The sequence below is a fragment of the Eptesicus fuscus genome, chromosome 8 (genome assembly GCF_027574615.1).
Source record: "Eptesicus fuscus isolate TK198812 chromosome 8, DD_ASM_mEF_20220401, whole genome shotgun sequence".
Lineage (NCBI taxonomy): Eukaryota > Metazoa > Chordata > Mammalia > Chiroptera > Vespertilionidae > Eptesicus > Eptesicus fuscus.
In genome coordinates this window covers 13,811,507-13,833,576 of record NC_072480.1, presented here as the reverse complement: position 1 = coordinate 13,833,576, position 22,070 = coordinate 13,811,507, and the positions used below count along the sequence as shown (strand labels likewise).

The following is a 22,070-nucleotide window of genomic DNA, read 5'->3' as shown; positions in this document are numbered from 1 at the left end:
AGTTTTTCCCTTCTTCAGCCAATATGCTGCTTGCTGGTGTGAAGCAGGCCATCCTCCCTGACACTGCTTTCACCCTGAGATTGCCCTACTCCTTTCATTTATTCCTTTAGGTTTGTTGTTGCTCATTCGTTTAATGTTAATGTTCCCCAGGGTTCTGTCTTTTTAAAAAAATATATATTTTATTGAATTTTTTTACAGAGAGGAAAGGAGAGGGATAGAGAGTTAGAAACATCCATCAGCTGCCTCCTGCACTCACCCCTACTGGGGATCGAGCCTGCAACCAAGTACATGCCCTTGACCAGAATCGAACCTGGGACCCTTCAGTCTGCAGGCCGACACTCTATCCACTGAGCCAAACCGGTCAGGGCCAGGGTTCTGTCTTGGTAGTCTTCCCTTTTAGCATTCCACAACTTCATCCTATACCATGCTGACAATGAGTCTGTATTTCCAGAGGAAACCTTGCTTCCCAGACTCAAGATGCACATTTCTTTAAAAATATATATGCTTATTGTTTTAGTATAAAAGTAATATGCATCCACTGCAAAAAAGGAAAATGTGGAAGAAAAAAATTTGCTCATAATTTCACTACATAATTACTGTTAATATTTTGCAGTATATGTCTGCTTTTATTTCTTTTATTATGTATTTATTTTTACTTTTATTATTATTATTTTATTTTTTTGTTAATCCTCACCCAAGGATCTTTTTCCCCATTGATTTTTAGAGAGTGGAAGGGAGGGAGAGAGACACAGAGAGAAACATCAATATGAGAGAGATACATTGATTGATTGCCTCCCACATGCACCCCGACCAGGGCCAGGGATCGAGCCTGCAACCCAGGTACATGCCCTTGACCATTCAGTCCAAGGGCCGAAGCTGTAACCACTGAACCAAACAGGCTAAGGCTATTATTCTTTAAATTTTGATTCTTATTGTTGAAGGTACTATAGATGTCCCCTTTTTTCTCTCCCATTGATTCTCTCTACCTCTCACCCGTCCACCCCTCTCCAACCTCCCACCCAGGCCTTCACCACACTATTATCTGTGTCCATGGGTTACGCATATATGCATATAAGTTCTTTGGTTAATCTATCCCCACCTCCCCCACCACCCACTTTCCTCTGAGATTCATCAATCTGCTCCATGCTTCTATGTCTCTGCATCTATTTTGTTCACCAGTTTATCTTGTTCATTAGATTCCACATATGAGTGAGATCATGTGATACTTCTCTTTCTCTGACTGGCTTATTTTGCCTAGCATAATACCCTCCATGCTGTCTCAAAGGGTAAGAACTCCTTCTTTTTTATAGCTGCATAGTACTCTATGTAGTATATATTTTTATAGCTCCCCCCCCCAAAAAAAAAGAGTTATCTGGCATCTTCTTTTTGTAATCTGTATTTTTCATTTAAAATATATAATAGATATTCTTCCATATTATTAAATGTAGATATGCATCATTTTTGCTGGCTACACTTATATTTAAGCAATAAGCTAGAATTGATTATATTCCATCTCGTTTATTGATCTAAACAACATTCAACGAGCAAGCTTAAAGTAACTCATTGTGTATAATTATGGCTATTACGTTAAAGGATATATTTTTATACATGAAATTCCTGAAGCAAAGAATATGTTCATTCTAAGGCTTTGATACATATTGCTAAATTGCCCTCTAAAGAGATTGTGACAATTTACATTCCCATTAACAGTGATTTTTAAAATACCTATTAAGTATTTATATGCATAGATATCACTGAACTCACCTTTTATTCCCTCTGCCAGTCTTCTCTTTCTTTATTAATTCTTTCATAACATATGCACTTAGTCCCTGCTATGAGCCAGGCGTGTGGTCTTAGACATTGAGGATATAGCAGTGACTCAAACTGATGAAAGTTTCTGCTCTCACGGAGTTTACATAATATCTTTTCTCAGTTAATCACCTTCATCACCCAGTTACCCAAGCAAGAAAGTTAATAATTAGCCTAAGTACTCGTTTTCAACTCCCACATTCAGTCACCAATTTCTGCCTTAATTATGTTGTGCCTCTGATCCCTGATCACCACCCAGTGCCACTGCCCGAGTGCACTCAGCACTTTAAAGCTTCCCACCTGCTCTCCTGTGGCAGCCTCCACCTGGCCTCCAGGGCTCCGTTTCTCTACTCTCTGGTCCATCCTTCACACGCCTCCAGAGTGATCATACTAAACCTCAAATCTGGACATGGCAGACACTTAAAAATGTTCCTAACTGCACAATAGAGCTCAGGTCCTCATCTTGCAGCCTCCTCTCCCATCACTCTACTCTACTACTCACTTGGGATTCCCAGAGCACATCATTTTCCTCCCAGATATCTCTACTGTTTATACCTAGAACACCTAATTGCAAGTCTAATAAAAAGACAGCTCAAAATGTGTCCCCTCTCATACCATATATAAAAATTATCTCAGAATAGATCAAAGACCTAAATGTAAGAGGTAAAACTATAAAACTTTTAGAAGAAAGCACAGAAGAAGACCTGAATGACATTGGATTTGGCAATGATTTCTTCTATGTGACACCAAAAGCATAGTCAATAAAAGAAAAAAAAACTAGATAAGTTGGATTTCATCAAAATGTAAAACTTCTAAGCATCAAAAGACCCAATCAACAGAGTGAAATGCCCCTCCTCGCATGGAAAAGAAGAGAATATTTGCAAATCATATTTCTGATAAGGGGTTAATATCCAGAATATTTAGTGAACTCCTACAACTCAACAACAGAAAAACAAAGTAATTAAAAATTGAGCAAAGGATTTGAATAGACATTTCTCTAAAAAATATATACAAATGGCCAATATGCACATTAAAAATGCTCAATCAGCCTGGATGGTGTGGCTCAGTGGTTGAGCGTTGACCTATGAACCAGGAGGTCACAGTTCGATTCCTGGTCAAGGCACATGCCTAGGTTGTGGACTCAATCCCCAGTATGGGGTGTGCAGGAGGCAGCTGATCAATGATTCTCTCTCATCATTGATGTTTCTATCTCACTCTCCTTCTCTCTTCCTCTGTGAAATCAATTAAAAATATTTTAAAACATGCTCAATCATTAGGGAAATGAATATCAAAACCATAATGAGATACCAGTTAAAATCCATTAGAATAGCAATTATAAAAAACAAACAGAAAACAAAAAAGCAGGAGATAACAAGTGGTCATGAGGATGTGGAGTAACTGGGATTCTTGTGCAATCCTTATGACAATTTAAAATGTACAGCAGCTTTGGAAAACAATGTGGCAATTCCTCAATAAATTAGACACAGAATTATCATAAGACCTAGCAATTCCACTTTTGTTTTAAAGTCTATTTTGTCTCATGTAAGTATTGCTACTCCAGCTTTCTTTTTGTTTCTATTTGCATGGAATATCTTTTTCTATTTGTTCACTCTCAGTCTGTATGTGTCTTTTGATTTGAAGTGAGTCTCTTGTAGGCAATACATGATGGGTCATGTTTCTTAATCCATTCAGCCACCTTAACTATGCCATTTTGTTGGAGCATTTAATCCCTTTACATTTAAAGTAATTATTGACAAGCATGTACTTACTGCCATTTTGTTAATTGTCTTGATTGTTTTTATAATTCTCCTCTGTTCCTTCCCCGACCCTTGATCTCTTCCTGTATGTTCTTTTTGTTTGTTAGTTTTTAATAGAACCTTTTTGTTCATATCTTTTTTTTATTCTTGTATATCTTTTAGAAGTTGTTGGTTTGTGGCTTCCAATGAGTTTTATGTGTACCATTCTTTACCTATAGCAATTTATTTTAAGTTGATACATTTTTACCCCCCCCCCATATTTTATGTCATTGTTGCTATATTTTATAACTTTTTTTGTTTTTTGCATCTCTATTTACTATAGTTTGAATTGAATTTGATACTTTCTTTCATCTTTGTAGTAGCTTTTTAAATGTCTGATTTGCTGTATTTATGTTATGTTAAATTACCACAAAGAAACTAAAGTGAAAGCAAAATGTGTGCCCTATTAACTGTAGGTCAAATGATCAGGTTATTATACAAAATATAGATGTTAAATTAGTACCAACAGTACCATGTGCACTCTAAAAATTTTGGTAACAGAGGCCACAATTTTATTTTATATAAAATAAAACATATTTTAATATTTTATAAACATGCCATATAATGCACATGGGACTACTGGTACTAATTTAATGTCTATCTTTTGTATAGTAGGATGATATATAATTAGAGTCCATTTGTGTCTAAACCAGAATTACTTGAGGAAATAAAATATATTGCTTACAGATCAAGCCAAATAGAAATGTAAGAAAAATAACTGTTCTGAATGCAATCCCTGCCCCGCTTTTTATCCAGCTTGTTTGAGGAAATTGGAAGGCTCTGCCTCTTTCATCTCTAACCAATCTCCCAAACAGCAGAGTGTAAGGGGGAAGGGTTGAGTTACTACCTCGGAGTTTGAGCGTGGGTTGATGTTTCCATGCTTCAGGCATCATTTCTCTCCGTGCCTTCAGGACAAATTGACTGTTGATAAATTTGCAGATGCTGGAAATGTTGAAGGTAACTTGAGGATGAATGATGGAGAAATATTCATCTAATCGAATCTTCTGGGTTTGAAGTCCTGGGACATACTTCTGAATATTCACTCCCATTTGCTTGACCCTCAGCTATGCACAGAGGACAGATGTAAGACTAAGGAACAGAAAGCAACCTGCACCATTAACGTTCCCTTAGAAATATCTTTCTAGCCATGATGTGTGATTCACTGGGGGGCGGGGGGGGGGGGTCAATAATGGAATAGACACCAGGGAAGTAACAAATGTTACTTTAAAACTCAAATCCGCAGCTAATCTCTGAAAGAGAAAAACAATAGTATTGAAGTACTTAAAAGCATATCTCTGACTAACAAGAAACAGAAGTTAAAGCTCTCAATTGGGCTAATAGTGCTTCCCTAGCTCTGTGAGACTTCTCTCTCTCTTCCTCTGTTTAGAATTAATTAATAAAGAAACTAGAAAATTATATTGCATTGGACCTGATATGCAAGCTGGGTCCAGGGAACACACAGAAGGAAGGAGCAAAGTGAGTACCCTTTGCATGAAATGCCCACTGCTGGTACCAGCTGTCCAAGCACACTTAGCTTTATAACCACAGTAACTTTGGGAGGCTATAGAAATCAGCCTAACTTTATGAATTAGTATTATTAAATTTTCTGTTATTCTATTCCCAAAAAGTAAAAATAAATGGATTTTTAAAAGTAAATCAGAATTTAAAATATTAATAGGAGCAATAATAATATCCTCGGGACATTAGGGAAAACAGAGGTATATTGCATTATAATTTCCTAGTTAGTTCTTATGGGGTGTTTGATTTCCTCAATTAGATAAATTCTTTGCAAGCTTAGATGATCCTCAAATGAGTAAATGCCATAGACTCTGTAACCAGAAGTTCACTCATAAGAGATGATTTAGCATATTTATGCATTCAAACAAATAACAGAGAAAGTCACAATGGCTGATAGCATTTTAACTAAACTTTTGGGCCAAATTTACTTTGCCCAATTGGCCTTTTAATGAGTTCATAATCAATTTAGTTGACATATATTTTATCCAAGGAAATTGAAAGTGGACAAATGTTACTTGTTAGTGGTCATTCTCACAACACCCACAGAGCAGTGGCATGAGTTGGCACTGACCTCTTCCCACCTTCAAGATGCAGAAAGTAAAGCTTAGTGTGACTGGCACGCCCACGGTGGCATAAGGTTGATGAGTGGTCACATTTAGAATTCTTCTGCCATTGCCAAGGACAGTGTCCCCTTATTTCTTGGGATTTGGAATTTTAGTGTCACTTCCTTTTTCCCTGGTGGCACACCTCCTTATGCACGCACTAGCTCAGACCCCTCGGCGCTGCTTCTTCCCATATTTACCAAGAAGATGCTGCCTTCTGGTCTCTGGAGGCTGCCACAATGAAAAGGACGTCCACGGTCCTCTGAAGCTAAGTCCTGGTCTCCCAAGCCCTGGGCACTCTTCAAGGACTTGGAAGTCACTACCAGCTGTAATGACTATACAGCATGCTCAGGTCCCCAGAGCATCCCCAATCCAAGCGACAGAGAAAAAGGGCCCCTTACTGATTCATCAAATACGACGTGGAAAGGAAAAGCACTGCAGAATGTCTTAACTTCGATCCAGAGCTGCTCGGGATAAATCGGCACAAAGGTGTTCAGGAGATGCCCTGGATGTAAAAAAAGAGAGTCCCGTTCACAGACAACTAGCGCCACCAACCTGGCACAGAGTGGCGCTCAGGGTAGTACCCTGAATGTTTCCCAGGCCAAGTGCAGTCCCCACTCTTCTGCACGGCTCCCTCCGCATCTCCAGATGGCCGTGGCAATTCCTCTTCCAAATTAAAACCAACGGAAAACTTGCTACCAGGTTGAGAAGTGCCCCTGCCCCCGCCAAATTTCTGCCTGCCGTTGAAGAGTTTCTAGGCCAATTATGTCTCGCCATGAAAACAGAGTCTGCATTGAAACAGTGACAGCCAGACAATGAGCTCACAGAGCAGAGTGTGTGTGCCCGGCCCAGCGTCAGGGACATTTGCCATGGAGCTTTTGAGACTGACAGTTTTGGGTGGCACATTAAAATTTAACCAACAGCCCTATTTGGCAGAGGGTAGAGATTCTAAATGGAGCCTTTTTGATATGAAAATGTCCTAGACAAAGGATGTCAATTGTGTGTTTGAGTAGCTTGCCATGGCTTGAGGGACTTAAAATGCAGCCCTTTGAGCCCTGCAGACCTTCTCCCAGATGCACGTCATCATGATCCAGGGGGCCACGATGAGGACGCGCCCGCTCCCCTCTCCTGGCGGGTCAGAGCCCTTAGTCTGACTCAGGCATCAGGTGCTGATCCTGAGACCAGCCAGCGGAGAGACTACTGCCTTCACTGTTCAGATGGAAGATGCAGGACCTTGTTCAAGGTTACACAGCTCCCCAGGGGCAGAGCCAGAAATCTGCTCTCCTGCCTCTTGATCCAGTGTCCTTTGCATTACTGGACACCATGCTTATTAATCACAGATTTCTGGGCCAGAAATGCATGCCAGTGCAGAAGGCCCGAGGAGCCATGGACAATTCATTGTTCTTGATACTATGTCAGTACTCATCTTCCTTCTCTTCAGCACAGTCACCCAGTAGGACTGATTCCAAGCCTCTCTCCAGTGGCTTGCCCTGGTTACAGGGGAGACTGTATCTCCATGTCACCCAGCACAAATCAAAGGGGCAAAGGGAGGCAAGTTAGAGTCTGACATTTTAAATTAAAAACCATACCAGCCAAATCCAAATTCTGCAGAATCAGTGACATAGCAATGATTGAGGACTTTGCCCTTTTGTGTGCAATCACTCTTGGGAGTCAAGGTTGGGAGAGTAGCCCACTCACCTTTTCCAAACATGACTATACTTCTCACAACTTCCCAGTGAGATTTCTTCACAGGGCAAACAGAGATGCTCAAATATTTCTCCTTCATCCGTAGGAAAGCTGCCTTGAGGGCCTGCAGATGACAGGGAGAGAAGCATGTGCACCTGGTCACATGACTGGTCATGGAACTGGAGATGCACAAGCCCCATTTGCTGTGATTGGGGCCACAGGAACAGTAAGAGCTGCAAGGTCAGTCCTACCAAGACTTTGTAAGCCCCAAGATTTTTATATAATTAATCCTCAGGCTGGTTCTCTCTCAAAGGCAGCAAGAACTTTTTATAAGAGTGGGCAGGCAGGAAAATCTCACACGGTCATCTTCTCTTCCCATGGTTGTAGATTCTGCAGTGAACAGACTTGAGGTGGGCTTTGATTGCTGTAAGATATAAACACTGTGTGCTACAGGAATCACAGGCTTATCTGGATATTTGTACAAGCCATGTGGATGAGAGCTGTGCATCTAATATATGTGGTGCCTAAACAGATAATAGAACATCTACAAGTCACAACTGAGGCAGCCAACCACGGGATCATGAGCTCACTCCAGACCCCTGACTGGTCCCAGCGGCATAAATGGGCACCAAGGACTTGAAAGGTCAATTTACTTCAGAATAGATTACAAAATAAGCCACAGGGTCAAATGTCAAAACCTTTATATTGGCATTTTTATAGGTGAAAATTGTCCAGGCTAAGGTACACCCCGGAAAGCTTCCCAACATATATTTAGGTTACCTTAAACAAGTGGTTGTTCCATACCCCTACCTGGGGACATTCGGCAATACTTGAAGATATTTTTGATTGCCACAATTGGGGGGCGGGGGCGGGCAGGGTGCTGCTAGCATCTAATTGGTAGAGACCAGAGGTGATGCTAAACATCCTATAATGCACAGGAGAGCCCATCACAACAAAAAATTACTTAGTCCAGAATGTCAATAGCTAAGAATGAGAATCCCTGCTTAATCCACTAGTAGAAGGAGTAGAAGGTCCAGCTGACTCTCCCACTAGGAGGGACTATGCTTTCTGAAGACACAGCAAACCCAGTACCTCTTGGTCTCTCTGGATGTCCCGACCATCTTGTAACCTATTTGGCTTTGCCCTTCTCATCTGTCTGTGAGGCTTCTGCTCAATCAGAAACACAACGTGCTCCTTCTTCCCTGTCCTCTCCGCTTCCTCATTCATGTCAAGGATATCCATGGACACATCAATGTTGAAGAAGTCTTTGGCCACAGCCTCAATGATACCTGTAGCCAGCATAAGGACACCCATTAGTGAGGGATGGCAGAAGGGAGTTGTGTCAGCAAAAAAACATAAAATAATCAAGTTATACAACTTCTGATGAATAGTCCAGAGTTCACCAAGTCCATGCCCTGCCTCAAGACAAGCAGCATATGAGATATTAATAAAATTAAAAAATAAAATAACTTTACAGAGAGTTAAGCTATACATGGCTATACAAGTATACCCCTGCCACTCTAATTTCTAGTTAAGCATCTTTTGTGTGCTGGTTTATTTCAGGAAAGTATTTAACTTATTAAATGAACTCTGGAAATAATGTAATCAAAATTCATTGTAAAAGCATTAAGGATCATGTTTTTAAAGTGTTCCTTTGGGAATCTAACCCAGGGTTATATAAAACAGGTAAAAGCATGCCTGAAGATGTTCATCACAGTACTGTTTACAATAGCAACAATGGTATCAACTAAAATATCAACAATAGGGGACTGGTTAATTACAATGTTGAATATCATTCAGCCACTGAAGATGGTGGTTTTGCAGACTATATGAACTATGAACATGGGAGGATGACTTTTCTATAATGCTGAATACAAAAAAAGTTGATACAAAAGAATATATGCAGAATTATCACAACTATGTAAAAACCAGCATAATTTTCAGTGTTGAAATAAAAGTGAAAATTATTCCTTTTTTTGGCACTTTGAAAACTTATTTTAAAGACTCAGAACTTTGGGAGTAATGGTCAAGGTGGTAAAGAGTCAGATACTGGAAGAGATGGAATTTAGCTTCCTGCCCACAGCTGGCTCTGAGCCATCTGGAGCATTTGTGGGGAAAGCCACTGAGACCTCATAGCTGTGGGACTGGTTAAGCTGTCCCCATACCTGGTACAATGTGGCACAGACCACTTCTGTCAGAGTAGTAATGGAGAAGCATTTTCTGGTCTGCTCCTTTCTCCAAGCGAAACGATGGTGCATTCATCTCCTAATTAAAAGACACAGCATGTTTTTCCCAGTGGATGCAAGTTGTTTAAATTATGCTTCTTCAGGCTTTGTGAGACAAAAGTACTTATCCATTACAGCACAAAGAACTATATTCCACCACCACCCCTGACTCTTACAAAAACAAAATCTACCATGACCCCTATATGTCAGGAATTTATATTATAGCTAACCCCCTAACCAACTCTACATGCAAGTATGACCTTCATTTTATTAATTTTTTAAAATATATTTTATTGATTTTTTACAGAGAGGAAGGGAGAGGGATAGAGAGTTAGAAACATCGATGAGAGAGAAACATCGATCAGCTGCCTCCTGAACACCCCCTACTGGGGATGTGCCTGCAACCAAGGTACATGCCCTTGACCAGAATCGAACCTGGGATCCTTGAGTCTGCAGGCTGACGCTCTATCCACTGAGCCAAACCGGTTAGGGCTGACCTTCATTTTAAAACTGAGGCTTAGGACAACTAAAACTAAATTAATAGGGGGACAACATTTTGACCCTCACGAAGCCTTTACACCTATCATGCTGCTGTTCCCCTCACTCCAAGGGTTGCCATGCTTGGTTTATGACCGTGTTACCATGGAGATATATCGTCACTCTCAGAAAGATCAGGGGCCCAGAGGAAATTGCAAGTGGAGAAGAGTTTATTTCTTGTTCTGGAAGGATAATGTCCTGTGGAGTGAAAATTTTCACATTTGAAAAATCAAGGATACATCAGCAGAGATCATCTTTCTCCAGGAATAAGCGTTGCCACCCAAGAATGCACCATGTCACGCTAGACGAATGTCAGGAAATGAGGATGAGGACTCTGTCGGGGGAGAGGGGTCCCTGCTTGATCAGCAGGCAGCTCAGCACCCTGGCTCACAGCTTTTGGTCTGAGTGAAGAAACAGATGGAGGTGCTTTCTTTCTGAGATCTTTGCTCTCTCCCATGGTGGAGTGGATGTGTGGGAGGTGTGTGTGTGTGTGTGTGTGTGTGTGTGTGTGTGTGTGTGTGTGTCTGTGTGTGTGTGTTGGGAGAGTTGCCAGTTAAAATGAGAAGTTTTCCCCCAAATAATTATTTTATCTTTCCAAAAGTATATACATAGAGATAGTATGTGCTTGTATATATGTATGTATATTTGTATCTTGACAGAATATAAAAAAGATTTGAAGTATCAAATATAAAATTATGTGATAAAACAGGAAATTAAAAGTTATTTTAAAAATTATATTCAAACCCTGCATAGTGGGAAGAATAAAGGAGTATAGAAGGACTAAATTAAAAATAGACGAACTCCTGTGACTACTTCCCCCTCACGACTCGTTCCCAGCCTAGGCCACTTCCCAGAGATACTTCTCAAAGTTTGTGCTTTCAATTCTTCTGATCAGTGTCTCCAACTCTCTGAATAACATAATCATACTGTTATTTCTTGATTAAAATAGGGCTTTATGGAAGTGGAGAAGCAGAGCAAAGAGAAAGTAATGAGAAGCAAACCAGAGCATGGCTTTTGGAGTCAGGCACACCTGGATTTGGGTACTAGCTCAGCTACCACAACCTGGGTGATCTAGAACAGTTACTTGACCATTCTGGACGTCAGTTTTCTCATCTGTGTAGTGGGAAAAGTAAAGGTACCCAATCTTAGGGGTTAAGGGGATAATTCAATGTTTATAAATTAGCCCAATACCTGCTCATAATTAGCACTCAGTAAAAGTTAACTACAAAGCAAGATTAAAAGCACAGTTATAACCAGAAATGAATGCCTGTAAGGGACTGCCAAATTATTAGAGACAGACTAAAGAAAAGCTAACATTATTTTATTTTTACCTAAAAAGATAATCTATATAGCTATCAGTTATCATTGCCATGTATTTTATTTCAACTTGCATATGGCAACATTTATGTATTTTATTTCTCTTATGCAAAATATCCTCACTTACCCCTAGAGAAGTTCTATTAACTGCTTTTTTAGCATTGGTTTTGACATATGAAGGAATAACTACCAGAGGAAGGGTAGCAGAAATGGGTATAGAAACAGTAGACTTAGGGATTTCAGAACCTCGATGCCTTTCCCTCTTATCATAATAGTGACAGTAACATGCTGAGAACAATATATGGAACATAAAGTATATTCCATAATGTTTTTGATGTAATGAATAAATGGAAGAACATATTACTATGTTCTCCAGGACTGTGGCATAAAGTATTAGCCAAATTTTCAGATGAAAGATATGATATTAAAAAGTATTATGAAAGACTATTGAAAGGGTCTAACTATATTTCTTTATATTCTAATTGTAGAACTTTGACAGTAAGTTACCATATAAATTATCAGAATGTTAAAACTAGCCATATTGACCGGAGCGACAAGGAAGGGGAAGGAAGAAGGTCATTAAAAATGGAATGCTCCTTTTGGCCTGATTACAATGCTGGGGACTTCCACATGTCATCCCTTTAATCAAGACATCACTAGGAGGTAGTATTCTCCCCCCTATTTATTCCATTTTTTCTCTGTGCCTAATGCCTAAGAAAGTGCTTGGCACAAAGTAGGTGCTGAATACATATTTATTCAATAAATAAGTGAAAAAATTGAGGTCCAGAGAGGGTAAATAACTTCTCTGGAATCACCAGCCAGGCAGTGGCAGTGTCTGACCTCCTAGCCAGGTATCCTTTCACTCTCTCTAATACATATGTATATACTAGAGGCCCAGTGCACGGGAATCGTGCACTGGGGGGGGGGGGGGCAGGGGGGGCGTGGCCTGCAGGGATCAGCCTGCTGTGGGAGCACTGCTCATCCAGGTCAGCTGAGCAGCTATGGACCCGCCCTCTGAGCGGCTGCTCCCTGGTCCAGCATCTTCCTTCTAGCCGGAGCACTTGCCTCTCCAGGGGACCTGGTCAGGGCCAGGCCCAGGGACAATAGCACTGAGAGGCAGCGGAGTAGGCCTCAGTCCCACGGTGGCCAGGCCACAAACCTGCCTCCCAGCCTCTGAGGTCAGCTCTGTGAGTCCTGTGGCAGCACTGCGTGGCCTGTGGGTGTCCGAAGGAGGTGGCCGGGAGCGAGGAGGAGGAGCCTGGGGTGAGGAGGCGAAGATAGCAGCCTGGGTTCCTGCCTGTGGGCCTGGGGTTTGCAGCGGGAGCAGCCGCTCATCCCGGTCAGCTGAGCGGCGCTCCCACTGTGGGAGCGCACTGACCACCAGGGAGCAGCTCCTGCATTGAGCGTCTGCCCCCTGGTGGTCAGTGAACGTCATAGCGACTGGTTGGCTGGTCATTCTGGTCGCTCCACCGTTCGGTCGCTGGGCTTTTATTGTATAGGATATTTATTTATTTCAGAGAGGAAGGGAGCAAGAAAGACAAAAACATCAATGATGAGACAGAATCATTGATCAGCTGCCTCCTGCATGCACCCCACTGGGGATTGAGGCTGCAACCAGGCATGTACCCTGACCGGGAATTGAACCATGACCTCCTGGTTCATAGGTCAATGCTCAACCACTGAGCCACACTGGCTGGGCACTGTCTCCATTCTTGAGTTGTTCACATTGTAACAATAGGACAGACCCAGCTACTCATCCTACTAGAAGTCAATTAAGGTTTCTAAGCCTCTTATTCCCTCTCTGGGAACTGGAGGAAATAATACCTTTCCCTTTTAACATCTGTAAGGGTGCACTATGATTATGAGACATTTTAGCATACATTATCTCATTTCATCCTCACAACAGTCCTTTAAGGTGGTTATAAGCTTTAAATACAAAAATGGTAAACTATAAAGGGCCCTAAAGTAAATATAAACTAATATAAAATAATGAACTATTATTATGATATGTGTAAATGTCGCTTCATGTTTTCACTAAAGTGTTTTATTTTCTAACACAGAAAAGGGAGTCTAAGTGTTTGAATTTTCGATGATCTCTACAAACAAGAAAACCAAGGCATGAACTCCAGAAGGACATTCCCCAATAGGGAAATTGGTTTGCTAAAACCTCAGGCAGTCACTCCATGGGTTAATCGGAGTTGGATGGTGTCCGATTCTGGCTCTTGGCCCTGTCAAGTCTTTCCTTCTGATACATGAATAAATGAATCTGGCTACAGAAGCTTTTTATCAGCTCCATCAAGGCCAGGAAACCTGAGGAGAAATTTTGCAAATCCACTGAAACCTGGCTGTTTCCCAGCCTTAGTTCCTGTTGTGATCAATCTTCTAGACTTAATTCCAAACCCACACCAGCCCCATTAAACAGGCCATCCTCCACCACAAAGCTGACCTCTCTAGCTTACCCTTCTTTTAGGGTTGACTGATTTATAAAAATGGTCAGCAGCTATACATTTTCCATTTATTTCGCAAGAAAACTCCTCAGTCCCCTGACACCAGGTACCAAGGATTCTGCAGGCCCCTTGCAACTGCCCGCTTTTGGGGGAGGCAGGGAGATGGCCCCGAATGACCCAGAATGCCTACAGGCACTTCTTCTCAGGACCACCAAGACCAGTCTCAGATCACCTTACCTGGTAAGAGAGTGCAAGGTAACTGTGGAGGGCATCTAGGTTTTCAATAAACTCCGTGAGATCTCCTCCCAGTGTCCGTAGCATACGGTCATAGCCAGACTTCTTACAGAATTTAAAGAAGTGTTCTCCAAAGAGTTTCAGAATGGCTTCCATGGAGACACCTGAGGAATGCAAAGCAGACCCCAAAATAAAAGCACCTGCAAGTGTTTGTTCTCATTATTTCCAAAGAGTTAAACTCCTGGCACTGTGATATGTTGCTGAACTTCTCTCTAAGGCTTTACTTTCCTCACCAGTAAAATGACAATGATAACACAAAGTCTGGAGGAGCTCAGTGCATCCCTGGCACCTGGTAGGTGCTCATTAAACACGAGTCCCCGCTAACTCTACTTGGATCTTTGCCATGCCCCCATGGCAGAAATTTCTCTGCAGGCCAGAGGGGCTACAGAGCTGCATAGCCTTGTGATGGCTGAATCCAGAATGAGGTTCACTCTGGCTGGGCAGTGTGTGGCCTCTGCAATTTCTCTGCCACCTCCAGACATCATTAAACACAATGGCCTTTCACCAGGATAAAAAGCTACTTTGGAGGCCCTAACTGGTTTGGCTCAGTGGATAGAGCGTTGGCCTGCAGACTGAAAGGTCCCAGGTTCAATTCCGGTCAAGGGCATGTACCTTGGTTGTGGGCACATCCCCAGTAGGAGGTGTTCAGGAGGCAGCTGATCAATGTTTCTCTCTCATCAATGTTTCTAACTCTCTATCCTTCTCCCTTCCTCTCTGTAAAAAAATATATATAATATATATATATTTTTTTAAAAAGCTACTTTTGAGAAATAATTAATACTCCAACTAAAAAAATACCGACACACTTATAGTATCCTGATTTACCCAAAAGATGATACCAAATGCATGTAATGACTTCCATTTTCTCTCTCTTCCTGTCCACACCTGGTCTCCCTTCAAGGTACAGTTTGCACGCCACATCCTCACTAAAGATTTCTCTCAATATCCCAGGACACACTGAATTCTCTCTTCCTGAGTGTTGCATTTTTCTTTCCTTCCCATCTGGATGAGGATTCGGAAGGGCAGTTACCTCTTTCTAAACCTTTCTGGGCTGACACACAGCCGGTGCTGATAAGCTCCAGGGGGTGGGTTTGCAGCATCCTTGGGGCTGCTGCCCTGCCTGCCCTTTTGGAATGAACGGTCTGCCATCGTTTGCTTTGTGGAGAGGCAGTCCGTGTTTTTTAAGAACATTTTTAAATTTCTAAAACACATATTAATCACTGTTATTTTACTAAATGTTTGCCAAAACCTTGCAAGAGAGAAACCTCTATTATCAGGTCCCCCGTTTTACAGGCGAGGCTGTTGATGATGAGAGTCATCTTTGTGAATTGACGCAAATCAACAGAGTTGCAGGGATTCTAACCCTAAATTTGGTTCCTTTTGTGCCATATCCCACAGCCTCTGAGCAGCAGTCAGAGAAATAAGGGGTCTCCCCTAAGGTAGGGATTGCTGGTGGGTTTTCACCACTGACTCAAGAGACAGGGCATCCATCCATGCTGGTGGTCTATGCATCTGTGGGAGAACATGCTCTCCTTTACAGTGATGAGTACTGGGTGCTGGGGAAGGTCCGAGAAGCTCAGGTTGATGGGAGACCTGCCGTTCACAATGACCAGCTCCTTGGCTGAACCCTTGAAGGGCCCTAGGATGCTGTGACCCGGTCTGGAATTCACAGCCAGGGGCTTCTGGGCCTCTTGAACTATCCACAACCAATTCCTACAGAAATGGCTGGGGGTCAGAGGAGGTCTTTCCAGCCTCTACTTGCTTCCAAAGATTCTGAGCACAGAATCCCTGTAGTGCATTGTCCACAGCAAGATGAATGGGCAAACAGTCATTCTGTATCTGAACAGGATCGACCCCACTAAGTTGGTCTGGTCTTGTCAGAAAGGAGTTATACAAATGTCCCAGCAATGTATTAGCCAAGTCTTCTGGATCTAGATAAAGGCCAGGACAGCAGGTGGGAGGTGGTAATGGCCTGTGTTAATAAGGGAACTGAAATTAATTCCACTCAAGTCTTTTCCAATGCTTATGCGTTCTTGGAAGGAGAATTCCTGGAAAGTAAATGGGCAGGTGTGGAATTGTTTCTTCTTGTGTCCTCCTTCCCTTCCTCCTTCCCTGCTAAATCTAACTTGTTCAAGCCGAGGAAAAACAGCCGCGCTGTGTGTGCTGGAGGCTCTGAGCAGGTGCATCCTGTTACCTGCCAGGAAAGCACAGACCCCAGAGGCCCTTCTCCCAGGGACTCCCTCCGAGCACTGGGCTGTCTGCAAGCCAAGCGAGGTGGTAGGAAGTGACGGCGGTGGCCCTGTGTAGAGAGCCTGCTTGACTTTTCTTTTAAGTCTGCACACCCACACAAACCCATGAGGCTGCTTGTTTCAGACCCTGGTTATTTTGCCTCTGGGCGCCTAGCTCCAGTAATGGGAAAGGACATCTGGCTGACAGTGACTGTTCCTGAACGAGGACCTTGGGGTTGGGTGTGGTGTTTTCCATCTGCACTGACCTGAGGCTTCTTCTGGGATTCTTGGGAAAGAATGCTTGTCTAGCAGAGGACAGAAGTCACTTTTTAAACCACACCTGTATTGTGTCTATACAGTTTTACGTCAGTGAACTTAGGATTCCATGAGCTCTCTAGTCACGGGGCGTCAGGGATATATAGGGTATGGCAAGAAAATGCAAAAGAGAACTGAACACAAGTCATAGGTGTCTTACATCTATTTGACAGTGCAAAGGAGGATCTATTGCATGCTTAGTGTTCTATCTTTTGTGTAACAAATAAGGGGCAATAAAGAAATATGCATCTGTCTGCTTATTTGTACAGAATGAAACACCAGAAGGATAAACCAGGGACTACTGAGATTGGCTAGCTACAAGGCCTTGATGGGGAGGAGATGGAAAGGTTAGAAAAAGTGTGGACTGGGTGGGGGGACTGACATTACTCTGAGCACAGCGTTTGAACAGTTCTGGTTTAGTATATTGTGTTAATGACTCATATACTTAGAGAAAATAAATAAGATCAATAGGAATAGGGAAAACCCTAAGATGGAATACAAACAGAAACAGATTAACAGAACAATATTTCCACAGAACAGTTTTGAATAACCTAATTATGCAGGAAAGAAATCAACGCTGTAACATTTGAACACAGTATTTTGACTGCTTTGTCCTCATGCTAAAGACAAAAAGAACTTTAAATAAATATTTAACTGTAGTTAGCGGGCTTTCTTTTCATGTGGTGTGGGTTAGCAATTTTGAAACGACTTTCTGATAATCAAGTATTAGATAATGGGAACCAGGTTTTTCACTGTGTGAGAATAAAGTTAGTTATGGAAAAGAGAAAACCAGAATGAAACTTGGTGCGGTATAGATTAGGAAATCTACCTTGTAAGACCAAGAGACTGATCTAGTTTTAGACAGATAAATGGATGGATAGATGATAGATAGGTAGATGATAGATATAGATAGATAGATAGATAGATAGATAGATAGATAGATGATAGATAGAGAAGGAAGGAAGGTAGGAGAGTGTGTGAAGAATGTGTGTGTGTGTGTGTGTGTGTGTGTTTTCAAGGTTCCTTGGGAAAATGTCAAATTTCAGGATTGGGGCAGGGAAAGATAACATCTTGTCATTCCAGAAAGTTTTAAAAAAATGACCAGAGAATAATGAGAACATGTTAAAAGGGCCCAAGAACCAGCTTAGAGGGGCTCCCACTAGCTAAATCATGGAGAACTTGAATACCTAAATCAATACTGTAAAGTAAAGGATTTTGACCTATTTAAAAAATAAGAATGAAGATTTCACACTGATACAAATAAATAAATGGAGAAGAGGGGAAAGTCTTCCTTATAGTAGAAATTCAACTAATAAATGTAAAAGCAATGATATACTTAGAAAATCCCCATTTGAACACCATCAGACACATTGATTCAGACAAGAATCACCAATGAATAATAAAACCAGGGAAGGAGGAGCTTGAGAAGCAACAAGATATTTACATAGTCTGAAAGTATCTTTTCACAAGATACTAATTACAAAGGGGAAAAGAGTAACGTTACATGGAGAACCCTGGCAGATTCCATGCTAACCAAACTATCAAATTTACGCCAATAATGGGGCAAAATGACATAAAATGCCTCTGATGTGTGAAATGAAAAGGACAAAACATCACATCTGTGGTCTTTCTGTCAAGAAAGCATAACCTGAATTGAATCAGAAGGAAATGTCAAGTAATCCTGAACTGAGGGGCATTCTGTAAAACAGTTGACCAGAACTTTCCGAAGTATCAATATTATAAGACACAAAGAAAGGCTCCGTCCGAGGCTGTCCCAGACTGCAGAAGGCCGAAGAAACATGACAACGGACATGCTCCAGGTTTTCTTTTGCTCTAAAGAACATCGTTGGGACAATTAGAAATCTCAGCAAAGTCTGTGATGACATAATGGCGCTATATCAACGTTTATTTCCCGAGTTGGATGGTTGTACTGTGGTTATTTATGCAAGAGAATTTTTAGGCATAAAGAGGCTCATATCTGTATCATACTGCCAATTCGGAAAAAAAGTATATATTATAGGTGTAGATAGAGAGAGAAGGACAGAGCCAATATGGTGAAATGTTAACATCTGGGGATATAGATGAAGACTATATGGGAATTCTTTGGATTATTCTTGCAAACCTTCTGTGAGTTTGAAATTCTGTCAAAGTGAAACGTTTTTGCTGATTGTCCTGAAGAGACCTTAGGAAATCGAATACAGTAAGGCCATGAGGCCACATTTATCTACAGCCGGCTGAGACCGAGCTGGATGCGGGCCTCTGGAATACTATGAATTCTGTTAGATATAATCAGGGCATTAGGATTATGTTTTAAAATGTCTTTACCTAGCTAGAAACTCATGCTGAAATATTCATGAGTAAAATTAAGGGGAACCTGAGCTCATTCCAGAAAAAGGGTGGGGGGACCAGAGAAATAAAACAAGATGGGAAAATATTAATTTCTGGGTGAAGGACACATGGGCTTCAATACACAATTCTCTCTACTTTTGTATACGTGTGACACATTCTATTAAAAAGTGTTTGTTTGTGTGTGTTTTAATAGAAGATTTCTTTGTTGGCAAGAAAATAATTGCCACAAGTATCTACACTTGGCTTCCAGGAAAGGTACGGAAACTTGTAAAAAACTTCTCAATTACAATGATGTATCAACTCGAACTTTCTGACTTAGCAGGCTTGGCTCTTCTGTATCATCAGGAAGTGTTTACTTCTTGATGGGTGACAGCTCAAGGGACTGGCAACAGCAGGGTGGGCTGTCCAGGGCAGGAGGAGAAGATACTGCTAAACCCTGAATGAGGGGGAGCGGGCAGAGGACTGCCACTGAGCCGCAGCTGCCCACGCGTGGCCTCCTGGGCAAAGGATCCTGTGACCTGCTCGGGCTGGACTTCCCAAGACCTCTGCCCACCTCCCGTCACCCAGGTCCAACAACAACAACATCCCTCCTGGCGGCCCGCCTCAGGCACCCGGAAAAGCATGTGCGCTTCCATAGGGCAGGGAAGTGTGTGCTGTGCACTTTGGAAAGTTTTCCATTGGAAGGGAGTAATTTTTTTTCCAAGTTTTCGTATCCAAGGGGATAAGCGTCAGATATCTGGAGAAAGCCATTCATCTGGCGTACTCTCCTCCTCAAACGGTGTCACTTAAGCCAGGCATGAGGCAATAAATGGGGAGATCTTTGTGAGTAGGAGAAAGAGGAGTTTAAGGGAAGGAGGGGAATAGCAACCACGTTGATGCCAGAGGTTGCAAGGAGGGAACAGACTCTGCGTTGGGAGCACTGGGTTTCAGGTGTGGCGATAAGTTCATCAGGCACAGAGAAAAGCCGCTGGGAAGTGAGTGAGGCGGCTCAGGCGGGAGGAGTCCCACTGGGAGATAAGCTGTCTGCTTCCTGGCAAACTCGGGAACAGAGAAGTCAGCCTACCAAGGACCAGAGCACCCACCGGGACAGGAGTCCACGGGAGGGTGGGGAGGGGGACAGGGGGAGGGGCTACTTGGTTGAGCACCCACTCTGTGTTAGGCAGTTTGCTCACATTATTGGATCCAATCTTTACAACCGCCCTCTGAGTGGGTGTGCTGTGGGTGTCACTGCTGTTTGGCCAACGGGGAGCTTGCCCGTGTGACATTCCTAGGAGACCTTACAGCCAGGGGGCTCATGCAGGTCTGTCTGATTCCAGAGCCATTTCTAGAGACCTCATCTCTCCCCCCTCCCACCCCCCGCCCGGTCATTTTTCAGTTGGTCACGTGGCCTGGGTTACTTGTTCCACCTCAGAGGGTCTAGGAAAGGTCAAATATTCTAATGCCTGATCTCAGGACTGGGTAAGGTTTATGTTGTTCCTCTAATTTCTAAAGAGGTAGTTGCAGAGACGCTTGTTGGCCTTTGCTGGTGGCTGCCTGCTGAAATGCATTTTGCTTTGGGTTTCTTAGCAGGCGACGTGGAGACGGACACCGCTGGGCCAAAAGGCTGCTGTGTGTTGTCACTTCAGATCGCTAATAACCCACTTATACACTAAGTAGGCACTTATTCACACATAGAACAAGTCGTTATGCAGTGCGCAAGCTCCATCCGGTCCCAGCCTGAGCTGTGCCAATTAGGAAGCACAGAGCTGTGCAGGGGCGTCTGGAGGACTCGCAGCAATGGCTGCAGGTAAGTGGCCTCCTGGAGCCACTTGGAAGGCAGGGCACCAACTGGTGCGAACTGAGCATGCTGCTATATATATATATATATATATATATATATATATATATATATGAGACAAAATCACCTAATTTTGAATCCCAGCTTTTAATTTGAAAAACGCACTCACCATACTTATGTACCCTTTCATGTACGGGCCAACCCATGCTATTGAGATGAACAACAAGAAGAAAATACCCTTCTAATTTTCAACTAGACAGAGAGAAATCATAGTGACACACTTGGGCTTTTGGTAGGAAGGTAATGTGGGTCAGCCAACATTGGTCTACCGACTCGCTGCCTCTCAGTGTATCGGCTGGTTTGGAGCCGGGACTGCAGTAGGGTAGGTGGGATGGCATCTCTCTGCCGAAGGCCCTGCACACGCCACACAGTGTTCGCCGTCACACAGCCACAAAAACGGCCTGGGCGTGATGTTAGGCATACGCATGTAGCAGTTCTTTCTGGAGATCTAAAATCTTAGAGTTTCCGTACAAGTCTGCTCAGGCCACTATAACAAAACTCTGGACTGGTGGCTTAAGAACAGAGATTTACTTCCTCACAATTCCTCCCAGGAGGCTGAAGTCCAAGATTAAGGTGTCAGCAGGGCAGGTTCTAGTGAGAGCCCTCTTCCTGGCTTCTCTGTGTGCTCACACGAGTGGGGGATGGAGAGCCAGATGGGCTAACTCTGGCGTGTCTTCTTCTAAGGGCAATAATCCTATCATAAGGGCCCACCCTCGTCACCACATCTAAACCTGATTATTTCCCCAAGGCCCTATTGCCAAATACCATCCCATTGAGGGTTAGAGTTTCCACATAGGAATTTTTTCTGAAGTGGAGGGATGGGGTGGAGCACACATAATTCAGTCCAGAATAGTTCTTAATAAAATGAGATTTTAAAAATGTTTTTTATTGATTTTTTTTAGAGAGAGAGTGAGGGTGAAGAGGAGAGAGAGACAGAAAGACATTTGCCTGCCTCCCACATGCACCGCTACTGGGGAATGAGCCCACAATCTGGGCATGTGCCCTGACAGGGAATTGAACTGGAGGCCTTTTGGTGCTTGGGACGATGCTCAACCAACTGAGCTGCATTGGCCAAGGCTGAATGATTTTTTTTAAATCTTGAAAAAGATC

At 42.6% G+C, this 22,070-nt stretch overlaps 1 protein-coding gene across 1 annotated transcript in view; it reads right to left on the bottom strand.

Annotated features, from left to right (window-relative positions):
- The window catches only part of LOC103295621 (guanylate cyclase soluble subunit beta-2-like), a 64,265-nt gene that overhangs the window by 21,715 nt on the left and 20,480 nt on the right, over window positions 1-22,070 (bottom strand). Inside the window, exons 3-8 of the mRNA XM_054720278.1 lie at window positions 14,175-14,335; window positions 9,577-9,676; window positions 8,504-8,700; window positions 7,424-7,535; window positions 6,127-6,230; window positions 4,453-4,669 (exon numbers count right to left, since the gene is read on the bottom strand). Of these exons, the coding sequence (XP_054576253.1) occupies window positions 4,453-4,669; window positions 6,127-6,230; window positions 7,424-7,535; window positions 8,504-8,700; window positions 9,577-9,676; window positions 14,175-14,335 (891 nt within the window). The remainder of the gene's footprint in view (window positions 1-4,452; window positions 4,670-6,126; window positions 6,231-7,423; window positions 7,536-8,503; window positions 8,701-9,576; window positions 9,677-14,174; window positions 14,336-22,070) is intronic.